At 33.1% G+C, this 20,626-nt stretch overlaps 1 protein-coding gene across 1 annotated transcript in view; it reads right to left on the reverse strand.

Moving 5' to 3' along the window:
* The window catches only part of ttv (exostosin glycosyltransferase 1 ttv), a 491,560-nt gene extending 474,752 nt beyond the window's left edge, over positions 1-16,808 (reverse strand). The window contains exon 1 of the mRNA XM_035355768.2: positions 15,720-16,808. Coding sequence (XP_035211659.1) covers positions 15,720-16,627 — 908 coding nt within the window. The 5' untranslated portion in view covers positions 16,628-16,808. The remainder of the gene's footprint in view (positions 1-15,719) is intronic.
* Between the last annotated feature and the right edge of the window lie 3,818 nt (positions 16,809-20,626).

The raw sequence follows: 20,626 nt of genomic DNA on the forward strand, positions 1-20,626 counted from the left end.
TTTGAGTAGCTACATCGCAATCTACCATGCCGTGAGGATTTAAATTACAAATACGCTGATAGCGCTACGAAAATAGCGGAACAAAACAACCCCCCCCCAATGACGAGGGGGTGGGAAACTGAACCACAGTCGGTTTTTAACATTACCGACCATTATTTTATACCGAAAGCCTTAAATAACCTTAATCACCAAATGATTGGAAATGCAGATAGTATCTTCTCTCTCCTCGTACCTCAAGGAATTTTATAATATAATACAAAGCGGACTATGAGGACTAGCAGTCAGTCTTATGTTGTGAATTTTAAAAATGAAAAGGGGGGAAAAAAACGAAATCCATTTCATCTAATGGCGGCCGAGCTGTAAAGTCGCTGAACGCTGATATTTCGATTTCGGGTGCGCTGCACAAGCATTTTCGTGAGGTTTTCCACATGCGTAACGTGGATACAAGCCACTTTAAATTAAAAGTTCCCTATCTTTCTATTGGGCGGATACTACTGTGTGTGTCGTTGCTGTCAAATAAGAATAATAATAAAGGAATTCGCTAAGCCCGAATATGTCGACTTCTCCCTTTTTCCGCAAATAGATGCTCAAAAATTTTATGTTATATCTGCTATAACTACCGCTCGTTTACAGCATTGAATGAGTAACTTTATACTACTTACTTCAAACCTGGGCTTCTTAAACTTTTTTTCAGTTGCGATCCCTTTTTGTCACTGAGATTTTTTGGCGACCCAGTACCCCATAATAATTTACGAAAATTTTGTGGGATCCCATAAGAATTGAGCAAATCAGGCACACGCGTGAGTGAAACTGTCAATTTTCTCACTTGCGCTGTAATAGACTATTGCAGTTTTAGGTCATTAACTTGAATTTCTAATTTTAAGACATAGAACAATGTGAAAATTTTAAATAAGTAACAGACAAAATGACAGCGTCACGTGCAAAGCAACTAAAATGAACGTTTCTATTATAAAATGAATACGTCGAAACGTTTTCACTTTTGTCTTTGCCTGTATTGTCCTATCTTTATCTATTTTCAGATACATTGTGTAAAAATATTTGGTAACTGTAAAATTATTATAATAAGTTAAAGAAATATCAAAAATATTAGAATTTTTGGGACTCTTTGCTGCAGGTTAAGACACTCCAGTTTAAGAAACTCTGCTTTAAACAATGCCCGAGGCAAAAGAATTTTTTTAATTAACTTCTGTATATCAATACAGCTTACTGAACCTAGTTTGCTTTTTGATAGTTCATTTACGTGAATTCAAATGAATATCAAGCCGCACTTGATTTTACAAGAACATATTAATTGCTCGCTTATTTTTTGTTCTCCGATGCCGAGGAATTATGAAAGAGAAATGGAAATTAATTCCAACAGTCAAAACACCTTCGAAAACGCATGGGAACAAATAAAATTAAAACAGAAAAAAAAAAAGAAAGAAAGAAAGAAAGAAAGAATTTAAATAGAGAAGGTATTCTTCAAACACTTAAATCAGCGGGGAGTACCAGATTTTCTTCCTTATGCTTCTATCGCCTTCTTTTTGTTCATGTAATTGCTCAGTATCGGGCAAAATAAAAGCAAAGAATTATTTCCAATTTCTCTAGACTTTCGATCTTTTCCGCCACTGTAATGTTAAATTTGTTTTGATTTTATAATTGAAGTGATTACATTGCCTGCATTCCTGCAAACTTTTGAATTAACTGCTTTTGCTTGCTTGTGAAAAGCAAAAGTTGGAAAGTGCGAAGCGATCACAATCGCCCGCCATACAATAGTTTCAAAAATAAATAAATATGCTTTGTTGTATAAATAAATATGACATTTTAATCTAATTGTATTTACTACAAAGAAACAAAATTCCTCTTATCAAAGAAATTAAGAACAAGATGCTAAAGGTTAGCAATTAGCAAGAAAATGATCTGGTAATATATTATTTTATTGTTTTGAAATTTCTTAACTGTTACAGTATTGTTACTTTAGCTGTTTCTTACTCCATTGTCGCAACATTCTTTAGTTGCCTCACGGATCAAAAAGCTTTCGCGCCCGTTTGTAGTATCTAAATAACACCACCGAACGCTGGTACTTTGTAGAGGGTGAAGTGGCTGGCTGCATGGTCGTACTCCGAGTTTTCTCTATGTGCCACGTGAATATGAACTTGGTTCCCTTATGAAGTCCCCCCACGAGGGCATTTCTCCCTCCTAACAGTCAAGAACTGTTTGATGAATAGTACTCAGTTGCTCTGCCACAATCAATTAAGCAAGTAAGCATTAAAATATCGGCAGATGTCCCTGCAGTTCGCAATGCGAACGTGCAGTTTTAATAACATTTAAATCCGTTGAACGTAAAATTTTATATTTTAAACAGGATTTTATTCCTAAAATTGTTGTGATTACAGAATAATGGGTATTTACGCATTATCACATTTTAGTAGAAATCGCCAAAGCTCCAGAACACACCTGATTTCGCCATTTTCATATGCGTTCTTTTTGTTGTATTCCAAGTTCCAACGGCTTTTATGGAAAAATTGATTATTTTTTTCCTTAAATTTAATTTTCAAATTTATTATTGCAGGATTTTCTTTTGATAGACGAACGGTGAAATTTCTGCAGGAATACATTATTTTGCCCCAAAATCGCTAAAGGAACAATTCTTTCTCAAATCGACAACAAAACAAAAATTCTTTTATATCTAGTTTTACTACATTTTGAACTAAATATATAGCTGAATCTTATAACTTTTTCCCATAAAAGTAATTGCTGTTTTCTTCCGTAAAATTTGCCAAACTGCGCCAAGATAACTTTAGTCCAAGTCTAAAGGTGGTTGCGATAATGCAAATGTATCTAATTATGTATCATTTAGAAACTGAAAAGATGCACTGGAATGGATAAAATAATGTCCATAGAAAAGTTATACTTTACCCAGACTGACTAATATTTACTCTATTAAAAGACGCTACATTTAACTTTTGCATAGCTCCCCGATTATAAAGCAGCCGGCTACACCGAAGTTTCGATTTACGTAGATATTATGCAAAATCACACATAAATACCTCGAAATCATAAACTATGCAATGTTAATTACATTTAAATTGCAGACATAACATTTGAAAAAACAATGCAAGGAAAAGATATATCTTTCATCATGCGCAGCACAGATCAATTTTATTTAGACTGAAATGCCAGTAACATGACTTATTACAGAGGAATTAAACAAGTTCCTCGTTTTGGAGAAATGACGTGCGTAAAAACAGGCACTCGGATTACCATCCAAGAAAAAATATTTCAAAGGGTACTTTAAAAGGAAGAAATAACACAGATGAAAGATATTACTAAAACAAAAGCTTGCATGAATATAATGGGATACTTTAAATGATGGACAATGCATATTTATTAAAAATTGACTCAAAGTTCCGATACGATAGATAATTAGGAACTCGACTCGGTGTTACGCTCGTCAAATTAAAAATTAATTTTTGGGATGCTAAAACCTTTCTTCAGTCCAAGTCTAAAGATACGTATATTTTAAATGTAACTGATAAGCTTAACCAGCTTTGGTTGCATCTTAAATCACTAAATCCTCCTAAAGTTCCTCAGAATCCGGTAGATTCTCATAAAAATAATAAAAGTGAATGTTAGAAAGCCTGAAAGAACGTTGTGTTTGAGCGTCGTCAGTAGTCCAGATAACCTAGAATGCAGGGGTGCGTCAGGAAGCAAGCCAATGCGCGTATTTTACCCGAATCCTTAAAAGTCATTTAATAAAGTTTGGTAACAGTTAAGAGTTCTTAAGCACACAGCGACGCTCAAAGCCGACAAGTTAAATTGTGGATTTACATGCCCAAATTAACCTGGCATACACAAGATGCTGAAGTCATCATATGAACAAAACTTAAGTGTTTCTTAGTGTTTTCCAGGAACATATTCAGTACACTGGAAAATTACATTCATTAAAAAAGAAGACTGATTTTACCATTTAGAATTTCGATAAACGGATCTTGGTCTCTTAACTATCGTGGAGTCGTAATCAAACGGAAATGGCTCGAAATCTTTAGCTTTATACAGAATCGATGGCATGGTGATAGAATGAAATCATGCATGTTGTCAATTATTTTATCATTATAGGTAAGAGAATTTGTTACAACATTCAGCGTGGCACGAACTTATTTTTAAAAGCATACTTTTTTCCCAAGTGTTTCAAGAATTACTGTCCGTGTTAGAATAGTACAAGTTAAAACACATCCAATTAGATGTGATATATCATTCTTGAATGACTTAATGTCTAGTTTGCCTTGGTTTTAAATATCTTCTTATTAAGATGTAAACTTCCATCCATGCCGAGTTCGCTTTAAGCGATGCATATTCCACTGAAGTAGAACATTAAGGATTTCTTGTGCAATTATAAGTTGATTCCACTAGTTTTTATGCAAAAATTACCTCTAATTCCCTTTTTTTCGATAGCCTCTGAATAATACGCTGCATTTTGCATTGTTTAATTTTAATCTTCACTTAGAACATAGGAATATTAGCATATGTTTTTAATCTGTCTAACGCACTGGTTCTCAGTCGTTTTTGCCCTATGTTTCCCCTTCAACATTGTTATGAAAGAAAAACGTATATAGACAGTCATTCCTCCCCTTCTTTCCCAAACTCGAAAAACATATATGCATTTATTAAAATTTAATTATTTTTTGTGTTTTATAAATTCAACAAAGGAAATTATAGAAAATATTAATAAATACCAAAACTTGAATAAAAAATAGATTTTATATAAACTAAAGTTAATTACGTAATAAAAAGCTGACCACATTCTCACTGAAACTTTCAAATCCCCCTCTAGTCTAACGTCACTTGAGGGTTCATTGATAAAAACAGTTTGCAACTTTTCCCCCAGCTAGAAAGATCATTAATATAAATGTTAAAATGTGCTTACTCAAGGACTGAAGTACGTAAAGTACGCTAGCGTTGACTATTTTAAAAATGGAAAAGCTGTTGCCATCCTTTTCAGAAAAATACCCTGTTCTTTAGATCTTAATATACGGTTGATCTGAAATTAGCACGCGGTTGAATTCGTAAGAATTTATAAATTAATGTTTGGTACAAGGTATGGTCAAATGCCATCTCGAAATCGACAAGAGCGATGTGACTATGCGTACTTTTCATAAAAAACGGGAAAGTGGTTAATGACTGACTGTCTCACCGAAAAGCCCGAGTTTGAATCCCGGAGAAGGCATGAATGTAAATTGTCTGTTCCTTCATAGAAGGCACACGATGGCCCACCTGTTAGATGCCTCCGTAATAAAGTGACCACCGCTTCCGGCCTTAGTGGTGGCCATTGCCTGTAATGGCCAGTTTCTGCCATGGGGGGGGGGGAACCTCTGTTGTTTTAATGACATTTAAAACTTGGTGGGCAAACTTTTTTATACGCCAACTGAGTAAAACTAACAGTATTAAATTTTTCGAGATGATCAACTAGCCCCTTTGAAGTATTCTTTTAAATACATATTATTTGCTTAAACATAATAGAAGATTATCGTCTACAACTGGCTGTGTCTTTAGAATCTCTAATTCTGGAATAGCTAGGGAAATATTCTGCTAGCACTGTTCCAAATCTAGTTATAATATAATTATAAGATAGTTTAAACATAACACCAGTTGCGAAGCCCTAGGTATGCATTCCAAGTAACGCGAAAATTATCAGGTAACTAGGCGGCGGTTTTAATATATGCGCATTGTCCGAGCATCTTTTGTACAGGGCTGCATGTTTTGATAAATGCATTGTTCTTCAGATAGTTAAGTTAGGTAAAGACTGAAGGTTCATGAATTTATTATGGCCTTACGGGATAACAGCAATGCGTTTAATGAAGAAAAAAGATGCACAAGCTCATATCAATCCTGAATTTAAAAAAATATTATATTTTTGTTATTTCTTTATTATTTTTATTCAGCAAAAATTGACGCCAGATTTGCGTTATCCTGGTAGACATATTGGCTAAGAATTTTTATAAAACTGCTGCATCATTTTGCAGATACGTTTTCTTTACAAATATGTTTCTCAGTTATGTTTATACAAATACGTTTTCCCAGTTAATGCAAAATCTGGAAGAGAAAGATAAAAATTAAAAACATCCAAGCACTTGATACTACAGTCTAATATTTATGCAGAAATGTTATGCTATTTTTTCTTAATTTACATTATTCTTTTAGAATAAATTGGGGAAAATGACATTTTCTACTTTTGACAATGATTTCCTTTGGAAAACACATACTAGCCGATTCAAACACCTTACACAATATTTCAAATAATAGCGAAATGTTAAAACATAGTATATAAAGCTAACCAGGCAGACAATGATTACAGTGCCTTTTCAGCCATTCGAAACTAGCCGAAATCGATCAGTCAACATCGCAAACTTGTTCCAATGACCTTGAAGAAATTCCTTTTCCTGTTTTATCATCATTGTCGTTCTATTGCGCACGGGGAGAAAGCTACTTTCTTTCGCCTAGTACATGACGTTCGAAATCGAGCTTTTCAACAGCAATACCTTAAAAGCGGTAATTCAATCAAAAAGAACAGTTGTTAATTTTCAAAAACATTACAATTTACTTTTTAAAGTTATTTAAAATAATTGCTACATAAATAATATACTTTATATTCGTGTAAAGAATATATGATAATGTTCCAAATTATTCAATTAATAAGCAAAATTTGAAAAAAAAAATACTTCCTTTAACTGTATAATATAATTATACAAAATGTGTAATATTAAAAGCATATAAAGGAATAGGAAACTTTTTTTAAAGTTTTTATCCCATCAAAAGCCTTTTGTATTATCTTGAATTGCTATGCAAGCACAAATATGATTTTCATTCACATATACGACACTACCTTCCCATTACCTTAATATATATTACATTTGCCTACTAAAGTTCCCATTAGAAGCATTAAAAAATTGTCTAAGTTACATAGTTTTCAAATTATACAAACATTTTAATTACAGCCAATACTAATAGACTGAAACTGTTTTTTTAAATTATTTGTTTTAACAAAATGTATGGGGGAATGCTTTTGCAGCCCTTTTTTCTTGATAAAATTTATACAAATACACAATGTTTATACAGCTGAATTTTGTATAGACGTTTGATTGTTGGACTAAATTTTCTATAATTTTTATCACTCCGGACTAGTTATAGTCATGTGACAAAACGTGCGGTGGAATGTTTGGCTTGCAAATTAGCAGTACATCACACAAAAAATACTTTAAAACTTTCTGCACATCTGACAATATAATTTCCCCTTTGAAAGATGTATACATAAAAGCAACTACCATAATTAGAATTACACAATTATTCTGAAAAAAATATCACAGATACTTTGCAGTACTTTTTATAAAAGTCATTATTGCACACTTGCCAAACAATATCACAACAAACGATGGATAACATGCTTTGGTATGTAGATATGATCACTAATCTTTGGAACATATTCTTAAGGACACAAGACAATTTCACTAGAAAAATGTTTCTGATAAACGACGCGATGGTTCAGAGCCAGCAGCAGAAATTTTAACATTTAAGAAGGTGCTGAGTGGCAGAATTTAGGAGACACAGAGATTGCACCAGGCAACAAAAAGCCTAGCACTAGCTGTGAATGGATTATGAATTTCTGTAATTATGGCACAGACTGAAGATTATTCTTATAAACTGACTTCTTCAATATCCCCCTGGATAATGTTATATCGCATGAATATTGCTGTCGCATGCGTTCGGAGACTAATACCTTTGCACCTACGTCAGTTATCAATGCTATGAAGACATAAGCTGGTTGAGAGAGAGGAATCTTGCTAAATACAACCCATGTAAGAATTTCTTCCTCAGTCAAGTGCTTATTAAATGTGCATAAGATACTGCCAAAATACTCAAATTAATAATACTGCATGCTTGTTTGTTATTACATCTTTTTACAAACATAGTTACTGCTATCAGAAAAACTTTATCGAATCCATTAGATTTTATTTAAAGGTGCTCAAAGAGTTTAACTACGAAAACTTCAAAAATTCAGTGGTGAGCTTTGCATGCTTATATTTCTATATAATGTTTACATGCAGAGATTTTTCAGTTTAAGCTGTATAAAAAGTTCCTTCTAAGCTATATGTATGAATAACCATACACATATTTCTATGAAACTGCAATGCCTGTAGGGAGCATTCAGATGGTATTATCGTTATCACAGTTTGTCACAAACATGAGGCTTAACAGTAATTAGCTTTGTTCACTTTTGTGAAAAAGGGTTTAAGCTATAGTTGATCAGGATAGGTAAAGTAGTTGCGCATGTGTGAATACACAGCTGACTTAGCAAAATCATACACCAAATATCAGTTCCTGTTTGCTCTGTTGTAACTGGTGGATTCTTGCACCAGGTGGCATAAAGATGAAGATTTAGAACATTTAGACAAAGTCCTTACGTCATTTGGTTTTCGATGCAGCAATGGCTGAATGTCTAACAATGGATGTTCAGGTTATGGTATTTGAACTAAAAACTCTCATCTACACACTCCCTCATTTTCTATGTGCATGTAAACTATAGAACTTCAGAAAAACAATTTGTATATCCATATAGAGTATGGGAATTTTCATTAAACATTGTGGCCTTCAGCTGTTATTATCAGTGATTATCAGTTCCTCAAAAACAAAAAAAAAAACAAGAAAAAAAAAAAAAATTCATTTATAGCTAAAGCATCAGATGACCAAATTAACGGTAATACAGTGATTTCTGACTGTGCAAAAATGAATTGTTTCGATCACTTATGCTATAAACCATAAAAAATAGCCATCACTTTTTATTTTACATATATTCAAAAGATGGTTTAAAATTTCAGTAGTGGTTTACTAAACAGTCTGCAGTGAAGGATGGAGTTCCAAAGAAGATGGATTGCTAGTGCCAGCTCGTTGATACATCAGTCTCCTAAGTTACACAATTATTACAGGTTTCAAGAGGTACATTGTCTAAAGTCATGACAGGATGCAATATTCTGAGCCAAACATGCACATAATTGTGGGAAGAAAACAAAAATTACTAACATAAACATAAGGCTATAAAAGAGGACTGTTATATCAAAAAAGAAAATCTACTACAAGAAAAGTGAAAGTACAGCTTAATATGTACCTACAGAACAAACTTTTGATATCTACAATATGAAAGAATATTGTGAGCAGATTATCTGAACTTTAATCTCAAAACTCTTATTTGAAAAATATATGCAAAAAGAGACTGGAGATGTGTTAGGAACATAAAACATGGAATGGTCATCAGCAGGCGATCCATGGAAACAAGTACTGTTTTCAGACTAAAGAAGAGTTAATTTGTCGAGAAAATCAACAAATTAATATCCAGACTGTTTTCTTTCTATAGTAAAGCAATCTGGTTCAATATGCTCTGGATAATTATACCATGACCCACCTTATTAGAAAGAATAAATAACTACTATTTTAAGCAACCAAAATTTTTCAATGGAACTTACACTGTTATTTATACATAACGATATTTTTCAATACGATAATGTCTCCATTTACCACAGTCAAGTTGTTCAGTAGGTTGAAGAACATGAAAATGAAATTACACATTTTTCATGGGCAGTGCAATCAAGATTTAAGCACTTCTGAACCAGTGATCTGGCTGAAAAATAGAGTTATATCTCATTTTCCTCTCCCATCATCTCTCATAGAACTGAAACAGTTTCTGAGATAAGAATGTTGTAAAACACTGATTACCATCATTCAGGACTTATATGCTTTAATTACAAAACGATTTCAAGGAGTTTTGGATGTCAAAGATGCTACTCCTACAATTCTACACAATTTTATGCATTAATTTTATTCTGAACAAACTCTATAAAATTACAGAAGCTCTTAAAACTCTAAAAATAATATGAAATGGGGGAGAAATGAAGCATCTACCCCTGCCATCAAGTAAAAAAAAAAAATTTTGTTTTAATATGTGTGCATGCATAATATATTCAGCCCCCCCCACACACACACACACGTACACGTACACAATGGCATACCATAACAGTCCACAGATGTTGGATACTACCAACACCAGAAGCGGTGGTCATTTTATTATGGAGGCACCTAGGTTGGTCACCTTTGCCTCCTATTAAGGGGGATGGACAAATACAACCATGCCTTCTCTGGGATTCACACTCGTTCCCTTTTGGTATCACAGTTTGCTCTTCTAACCACTATACTGTCTAGTCAGCACATGTACATATACAGCATAGTATATGTGATTTCATGCTGATGCAGTACTGTATTTAAAATATACTTGTGAATCCCTACTAGGCAGCCACCCAATCGGTATAGTGGTCAGGGAAGCTGACTGCGATGCCGAAGGGCCTGGGTTTGAATCCTGGAGAAGGCATGGTTGACCCTTCATAGGAAAAGCAATGGTGGCCCACCTATTAGGTGCCACCATAATAAAGAGACCACCACATCCAGCCTTGTATAGATTAATGGACTGAGTTACATTTATAATTGTTCGCAATCTGCCAGTGGAAAAAAAAAAAAAAAAAAAAAAAAAAAAAACCCTACTAGGTACATATTTAAATAAAAATCTATTGATGTAATTATTTGTCTTCCACCTATACCCATAAGGAAAATGTTTCGTTGATGGAAATTTCTCTATTGGTTTCTTTCTGAAAATTTTTATTTTTCCAGTATTTTGAAGAAATTACTAAAATGATATCATGAGCTATATACATGACATGTAGAGCAACAAAAAATTGATGCAATAGGTACGTAACTTGATTACACAACTGTGCATTCATCAGATCAGCACAGAATACAAAACATTGTTACATTTATGATGCAATCAATTATTCAGCTTTGATCTTAGTGTTTTCATTATGTCAAAAGTGTATTAAAAATTTAATGACTTAATTTTTGGAATATGAAAGCCAAAAACCATTTTTAAAAGAAATTATATGAAATGGCATAATTTTAGTTCGTAATATTACTTTTTTTGAAATGTATTATGATTATATTATGAATTTTTTCCTTATTTAATTATAATCTGAATACCAAATTCATAATTTAATTTTTAAATACAAAGCTAAACTCTGTGCATTATTTTGAGGCTTAAGAACATATACTTCAACAAAAATTCTATATTTCATGTGAAAATACTAAAATATTCATGCCTTAGTTTTTCTCTGGCTAACTTAGGGATACTTTTCTGTTTTTATTTAGAAACAAGCCCTTTCTCATCATAAAAAATAGTCAAAATAAAGTTTACCCATTACTTTGTTTACAAATGGAACTTACACTGTTATTTATACATAACGATATTTTTCAATACGATAATGTCTCCATTTACCACAGTCAAGTTGTTCAGTAGGTTGAAGAACATGAAAATGAAATTACACATTTTTCATGGGCAGTGCAATCAAGATTTAAGCACTTCTGAACCAGTGATCTGGCTGAAAAATAGAGTTATATCTCATTTTCCTCTCCCATCATCTCTCATAGAACTGAAACAGTTTCTGAGATAAGAATGTTGTAAAACACTGATTACCATCATTCAGGACTTATATGCTTTAATTACAAAACGATTTCAAGGAGTTTTGGATGTCAAAGATGCTACTCCTACAATTCTACACAATTTTATGCATTAATTTTATTCTGAACAAACTCTATAAAATTACAGAAGCTCTTAAAACTCTAAAAATAATATGAAATGGGGGAGAAATGAAGCATCTACCCCTGCCATCAAGTAAAAAAAAAAAATTTTGTTTTAATATGTGTGCATGCATAATATATTCAGCCCCCCCCCACACACACACACACGTACACGTACACAATGGCATACCATAACAGTCCACAGATGTTGGATACTACCAACACCAGAAGCGGTGGTCATTTTATTATGGAGGCACCTAGGTTGGTCACCTTTGCCTCCTATTAAGGGGGATGGACAAATACAACCATGCCTTCTCTGGGATTCACACTCGTTCCCTTTTGGTATCACAGTTTGCTCTTCTAACCACTATACTGTCTAGTCAGCACATGTACATATACAGCATAGTATATGTGATTTCATGCTGATGCAGTACTGTATTTAAAATATACTTGTGAATCCCTACTAGGCAGCCACCCAATCGGTATAGTGGTCAGGGAAGCTGACTGCGATGCCGAAGGGCCTGGGTTTGAATCCTGGAGAAGGCATGGTTGACCCTTCATAGGAAAAGCAATGGTGGCCCACCTATTAGGTGCCACCATAATAAAGAGACCACCACATCCAGCCTTGTATAGATTAATGGACTGAGTTACATTTATAATTGTTCGCAATCTGCCAGTGGAAAAAAAAAAAAAAAAAAAAAAAAAAAAAACCCTACTAGGTACATATTTAAATAAAAATCTATTGATGTAATTATTTGTCTTCCACCTATACCCATAAGGAAAATGTTTCGTTGATGGAAATTTCTCTATTGGTTTCTTTCTGAAAATTTTTATTTTTCCAGTATTTTGAAGAAATTACTAAAATGATATCATGAGCTATATACATGACATGTAGAGCAACAAAAAATTGATGCAATAGGTACGTAACTTGATTACACAACTGTGCATTCATCAGATCAGCACAGAATACAAAACATTGTTACATTTATGATGCAATCAATTATTCAGCTTTGATCTTAGTGTTTTCATTATGTCAAAAGTGTATTAAAAATTTAATGACTTAATTTTTGGAATATGAAAGCCAAAAACCATTTTTAAAAGAAATTATATGAAATGGCATAATTTTAGTTCGTAATATTACTTTTTTTGAAATGTATTATGATTATATTATGAATTTTTTCCTTATTTAATTATAATCTGAATACCAAATTCATAATTTAATTTTTAAATACAAAGCTAAACTCTGTGCATTATTTTGAGGCTTAAGAACATATACTTCAACAAAAATTCTATATTTCATGTGAAAATACTAAAATATTCATGCCTTAGTTTTTCTCTGGCTAACTTAGGGATACTTTTCTGTTTTTATTTAGAAACAAGCCCTTTCTCATCATAAAAAATAGTCAAAATAAAGTTTACCCATTACTTTGTTTACAAAAGTGCTATAAATCTTACACTGACATCTCAACATAAACAAAAAAATAGAATGTATGTTATCTTAATGTATTGTTTTCTTTTTTTTTTTTTCCTGTCTATCCCCTTTTTTTAACCCTTTTGTATTCTATTTTTAATAGAATATATTTGATAGCTTTTTAGGGAGAACTGATTGAAAGAGCTGTTAAACTGAAATTTTAAATACATTTCTGTTTTATGTTTTTGATGGCTTTAAATTTATTAAAATTCCTACAGCTCAGAAAATAAAAGATGAAATAGTGTGAAATTTTATATTTCTCACTAATTATACAGGTAAATAAGCTAGAGTTTTTTTTTATTAAATTATGAATTCTTCATGCATTATAAAATTTTGGTGTGTCATAAAGCATTTAGAAACAGTAATTTAAAAAAAAATACAAAACATCCAGATTAGAATAAAGTTTTAGATTACTTTTTAATGGATTAAAAAGCTTTAAAATAAGATATTAAATGAAAGATTAGATGTACAAAATAGTAATTTATATAAATTTTATTTATTTAGTTAAAAATTATCATTTTAGAAAAAAATTATTTCCCATTATTATTTTTTTTTATCACTGGACTAAACACTGACAAACTAATAGGGGAAAACTTAATGGCAATCTCCACTGAAATTTTTCAGGAAATTAAGTAATTGAATACTTTTGTGTACTTAATACAAAAAAACATGACATAATAAATGATATTATGAAATTCCAGTTTACTTTTCTCTAATTGCTTATTGTGAAATATACATCTAAATCATTTAAAAAAAATTATGCAAGATTTGCAAAATAGAAAAATTCTGAAAATATGTGTAAGGGTATATATATTGTTAACAATACATATTATTTCTATTATGTTTCAAAAATAAAAAAAAAAAAGTGTTTAGATTAGCACAGTTTTTCACATGAAGTACATCTGCACAGTACAGTAACTTTTGAATTACACTATTTATTTCTGAAGGATCAGTTATACATTTAAAGTAATATAATTACATCCCTAAAGACATTAGTGAAAAACAGCTCATTAAAGATGGGGAGGATAAGCTGAAAGATGAGCTGATAAAATTGCACAGGAGTAAAATACATTCATCATGAAAAATATCACAACAGCATCTTTTTATCTTTCTTTTCAATAGCAGCAATTTTTTATTGAGCACTATTTAAAATACTGACTTAACATTTGAAAAACTTGATCTGAACTTTTTAAATTCTCTGACTTTGGGCATAAAATTCCAGATTTTCCAGGAGAGTGGAAATGCTGCAGGTATATTTAAATGTAATTTTCAAGTCACAAATATCTGCAAAACAATTAAATACTTATTTTTAAAGAAAAATCAAATTCAATATTTTAAAGAGTACTTTTTTAATAACACATTTAAATTTAAATAAATTATTCCACAAAAAATTGCTCAAAACATTTTTGATTTTAAATTTTGTGTTGGAAAATATCTTGAATTTAACTGAAAGCAGTACAATTTCATTGCCACATTTATAGTTTATCTCCTTTATTTCACATTTTGCAGTCATGTATAATTATAGAACTATGTTACTCTTCAAAATGTCCATAATTTTAACTAGTAAACAAAGTATCTACACATTATAAACAAGTTATAATACTACACACTACTTGTACAAATTTTATGGTAGCCAAAATTTATTGGGATTCAAGACATTGTAATCAGGTTATTTTTGATAAGTTTACTTACTACCCATATCGAGATGATTTAAAAAGCTGCAAAGATACTTAACATTGCCCAAAATGATGGCACTATGTTACAAATTTATGATCTAAAAATTTAATTACTACCTTTTGACCTATAACATATTTTCTTTGACTTAACTAAGTTATCAAAAATTAAGGAAGTGTTTCAATTCATATCATTTGTTTCTACTATTAATACCTGTTCCTTTCATAATGGATTTAAAAAAATTGTCTGTTTGTCTTTATATTTTGCATGAAGTAAAAACATTCCTGAAAATAATAAAATTAGTGTCTTTACATATGAAGAAAATAAAATATTTGGATGTAAATTTCACAGAATTTTTTTCCCTACATATATCACCTCTTTTGTGGTCACCATTTATTTTTAAAAAATATACATATGAAGAAAATAAGATATTTGGATGTAAATTTCACAGAATTTTTTTCCCTACATATATCACCTCTTTTGTGGTCACCATTTATTTTTTAAAAATAATTCTATCTTTTCTTAATCATACTCAGTAATAGCTCTTACATATTTAACATAATGGGGGGGGCAACAAATTACCTAGTGAAAAACTGTATTTTTTACATTTTATGAATTTTATATAAAAATGTACTCTGTTTATATATGTCAAACTAACAACCACAGAGGTTCTATTTCATTTGTAGGATGAAATAGAACCTCTGTGGTTGTTCATTTGTAGGATGAAATAGGGGAGTTTATAAAACTCAGCAAGCTTCATTTTGACAACTTTACAACACTTAGATAAACAAGTCACATGGTACATACAACTTTATAGCAATCAGATAAACAAGATAAAACCTTCAGTTTTTTCACAAATGCATACAACATGAAACATTACTGAAAATTTAAATGTTCAACTTACCTGTCATATTCCTTGTTTTCAAGTTCACAGCGTGGATCCTTTAATTCTTTCCACTTTTTACCATGTTTACAAGTCGTCAGAAGTATAATATCCTTCCCATTATGAAGGTGGTACAAGGAATTGCGGGTTTCAGACCCGATACCATACAGGTACCGCTTTCCTTTAAACACAAGAAGATATTTTTTAGTAGCTGGTAAGTCACCAGATCCCACATATCCTCTATCCCCGCCCCTCTCAGGGTGGGATTTTGAAAACAACGGAACGGACACATCAAATTTCGGTCTAAAGTTCGCCGTGGACATGCTGGCTTTGGCTAAAATTGCTTCTCCAATGTCGAAGCCGAGATTCTCGGCATAGTCCGGCCACGTGCCGGAATATAAATTAAATATCACATGGTTCCGACCATTGTTCCAGTATTTGACTTGGTCCAACTTGCTTTGCAAGTCAGAGACGTAGTCCGGACTCAGATTGTCCCGGTCCAAAGTGTCAATACCCAGCACAAAAAGACACGCTTGACTAGGATCCGAAGTGAAGTACCGTGAGTCCCGGATTACGTTCAGGATCTTCTGGTACGTGGGGGATATGGGCTCGTCCACAGGATACACGTACACTTTGAAATCCTTCTGGCACCGCGAGAGATCGAAGCACGTGTACAGGGTGCAGTTGCCGGATTTGTAGGAGGCGCGTCGCTCGCTACGCCGCTGCGAGGGCGACACGATCAGGTCTTCGTCCGGATAGAAACGCAAATCGCCCGGTCCATCAGCGTCCGTGTAGGAACGTAACTTCTTCGGATTGTTGTCTCCCGGCAGCTCGCCGCCATGTTGCCGTAAGCGGAACGCACCGAAGTAACACAGGACGAGGAACGCACAGCTCATCAGAACTAAAACGTAGCGTTTCTTCGCTTGCATGTCGCTACGCTACGCCCCGATCATGTTCGTTGTCGCGCCCCGTTGTCTCTCAGCTTCAATCAGTAGTAATACATCCCTGGGTTGTGTCGACGGGACTCTTTCCTCTCTCGACTTTGCTGAGCCCATCTTGCTGCCGCCATGTGCGTTAACTGGCTCAAGCAATCGCCAGAGCGCACACTCCCAGCGTGGGCTAAACCACTCTTATCGTAGGGAAGGCCGCTAAGAGGGGAAGAGGGAGGAAGAAGGTGATCGTAAACTGACGACAAGGAGTCTGCGCGCGTTTCTCCTCGTTCTTTACACCCTCGCAGCGACGTAAAAAAGCATTGACCTGATAGTGAAATTTTAAATGCCGTTTTTCGCTGAGCTTAAAAGGTTGTCCTTTTTTTTTCTGAGCTTTTAATCAACGCCGCGCTTATCAGCTGTATTTTTCAATGATATATACATATATATATATATTTATAAATTATATATTATCTTTTTTATTTCTGTTTTAAATTATAAGCTGCAATTTTCTCGTGTTGCACTGTATTTCATTTTCATTTCTTAGCACAGAAATGAACTCTTTAGATAGGATGCATTAGCAAATAACAGAAATTTTATCTAACTAATTTTTTAAATTTTCAAAAATACAGTTTATAATAATAATAATATATAGAAAGAAAAACCATCTAATTTCAGTTAAACTCAGACAAACCTCAACCCTGTACTAAAGTTGTAGAGACATTAGGTATTTTTTGTAAGCAGGAGAGATGAAAAATTAACAAAGCCTTCGCCGGGAATCGAACCGCTGACCTCTGGAATACTGGCTCAGTATGCAGGCCACCACACCACAAAGGCTCGCCAAGAAGGTGGGAGAAATACCCTATAAAGTTGCTGTTAATTATACTTGATATATAATCGTCTAATATTAAGCAGATATAGTTAAAATATGTTTTTAAAAAATTCAGTCAATAATCTTAAGATTGCAGTCAAACACTTCAAAAAACAATATATCATTACAGCTTTAAAAATTTAAACAGTATAAAACATCATATTTTTTAATGTCTTCTGCACTAATTATCTAATATAACTTTTATTAATTAAAACAAATCTTAAAATATTTTTTTAAAAATTGTCATTCTGACGTATCAGGAACTAAATGTTTTGTAATTTATAACAATGAAATACATTACTAAAAATATGAAATAAATACTGAACTTGTGAAATCATTGCTTTTAAATGTTCACCGTTTTTAAATTAATCGATTTTTTTACTAAACAGCATTTGGTTCAATTGAAAGGTATCGAAGATAGAAGCGTCAGACCACTTGCAGCTCACACCTTCATGGGAGGAGACGACAATTTTTTCACTTAGCTCCTGAATCGGTAGTTGTTTATACTTCCAATGCATCTGATTTTGACTGAAGTTCTTCTGTAGCTTGAATATTATTCTTGGTGAATTATAAAACTAATGCTGTGAGATTTTTCGCATTGTGATGATATAGTAGTGTTGTAAATAGGTTGCTTAAGCTGTTGTTGTGTTGCTGTAGTGTACTGCGTTGAATAGTTGTATTAAAATTGTGTTGTATAGTTGTATTGTATTGTGTTGTATTTAGCACTATTGATTGAGGTTGTTTAGTTGTGTTTGAATTTGTCATTGGAATTATTGCTGTAGTGTATCTTCTCATATTGTTGTCATTGATTTGCATTGTCTTGGGTCCTCCTTGAAAGCTATGATCGCTCGTCACGTTTTGCGAACTTGTCCGATTGGATTGTCTTGCTCCTTTTGGTACTTCTCTTCTTCCCCTTTTCTCCGCTTTCTCCTCTGAGATTTTCTCCACGTCCGGATTTATTTATATCAAGTGCCGTTGGGCTTTAATTCTGGAACCGGCAACATTGGTGTTCGCACTAGCTCGGTCAATTATAGAGTCTAAGTCTATGAAAGATAAATTAAAGATCTATTATGTTCTGCAGAATTGCAACAGTATCAGAAGTGGCTGTGAACGAGGGTGCGTGCAGATAAATATCTGAAATTTCGTATTATGGCAACCTTTTCCATTGTGCCTGGAGAAAAAACGCTGCTTCTCAATTTTTACCTGTCTTCGTCCATCCGTTTCTGAGGCATGATGGCACCTACAGATTTTATTTTGCTGAGGCATGACTTTGCATGTTAACTGGAAATAATTCTCTTCCTCGGAGATGTGATAATCATTAATTAGAACTGTTTTTTATAATTTACAATAATTTTAGTCCTCTTTAGTTATATGAAAAATCTAAAATAAGTTCATATTATGGATTACCAGAAACATCTATTTATATGAGAGTTTTCTTTCAATCAGATTTTAAATGCTTGAATTTAAAACTGATTGAATAAACTCAATTCATAGCGCCAGTTTTGAAGTTAAATGTATTTCGGAATTCAAACAGAAAGCTATTATTGTCTTAAAGCAGAAGAATTTCGTGGACTGTTTCTTAACAAAAGAGTAAAATGAATACTGCTGTTGAAATCTGAGACCTGAAATTTTGCGTGATTATCATACTTCCTTTACTTCGTAAAAGAAAGTAAAAGTGAACTTTAGAACGAAATATGTCCATCATTAAATATAAGCTGCACTCCTTTTCCCCACGCAGACGACCAAGTTATCAGAACTGGGAGCAAAGCCCGTGAAGTTCCAAATCTCACTGCCATTTATTCAATCATCTTGAAGGGAAAAGGCAACTCCCTGTCTTCCTAGGCATGCATTCCGAAACTCCTGTTGCAATTAGTTCAATCATTTTAAAGAAGGGAAATGGCAACTACCTGTCTTCCTCAGCTATCTCATAAATTTTCAATAGCTTTAAAGTGTGATGTTCGAGCCTACCAGTTCGTTAATTGAATTTTATGGTCTGTGGTAAGACAATGGTTGACTTCAGATTCTCTTAGCAGTCGAGCATTATTATATGTTAAAATTAAATAAATCACCTACAGCGCCAGCTTGACTTTACATGCTGATTGGAGATCCTTTTACCTCAAAACATTCAAAGGAAATTCATCAGAAAACGCAGGAAAGTCAGTATACAGGATGTATCAGTACAGCGGTGACAAACTTTCAGAAGAGATAGAGTATACCTAGACGATGGGAAATCACATAGCAATACATGGTCGGAAATGCCTTTCTGGCACGGTAGTGACGACAAAAAAAGCAAAAAAGGAAAGGCACAAACAGTGAGACAAAAAACATTTTATTATGTTTAATACAGTAGAAACCTACAAATAAGAACAAAAACAAACAACGATCATCATTAAAAAAGTGTTCGAAATTACGATCCACGACCGTGATGCAGGCCTCACTTCTCTGGCGCATATCACAGTCCGTGTCGTAATTTCGAACACCTTGTGTGATGATCGTTGTCTCTTTATGTTGTTTTTGATTTGTTTTGGTGGTACTCCGAATAATGAACATGTTTTTTCACTCCGTTCGTGTACTTTCTTTCTTGACTTTTGTATCGTCACTACCACCCCAGGAAAGCGTTTTCGATCACACATTCCTATGTGATTTCCCATCGTCTAGGTGTACTCTATCTTCCTAAAAGTTTGTTGTCCCTGTATTGGTATACCCTGTAGAAGATCAAACTGGCACCGGAAAGTTTACTACAGAAACCAACAGCTGTTGTCCCAATACACTAGCCAGCTAGAGTTTGAAAAATTTGAATTGATTGTATGCTTTTTCTCCTAAGGAAGACTAGAGTTATACATCGGAATTGCTACATTTAAATATAAGAGGGTAATAACATAATATTAGGCAAAATTACATAGCATAACACAAACTGTTGAGTATACTCATTACATTATTGGATTACGTAAATACAAGAGAGTTGATATTTTGGAGATTTTTGCATTTTACTAAAAGCAGATAAACATACGGATTTGATTTTGCTAATACTGGAATATCTGATTCTTGTAACGTGAAGATATTTGGTACAGGTAAGGCTGTACTGAGCTCAGATCTTTCAGTCCGAAGTTCAGAAATAAAGTTCATGG

This window comes from Stegodyphus dumicola, chromosome 7 (assembly GCF_044657685.1).
Source record: "Stegodyphus dumicola isolate Sdum_Otavi_A_Nest chromosome 7, ASM4465768v1".
NCBI lineage: Eukaryota > Metazoa > Arthropoda > Arachnida > Araneae > Eresidae > Stegodyphus > Stegodyphus dumicola.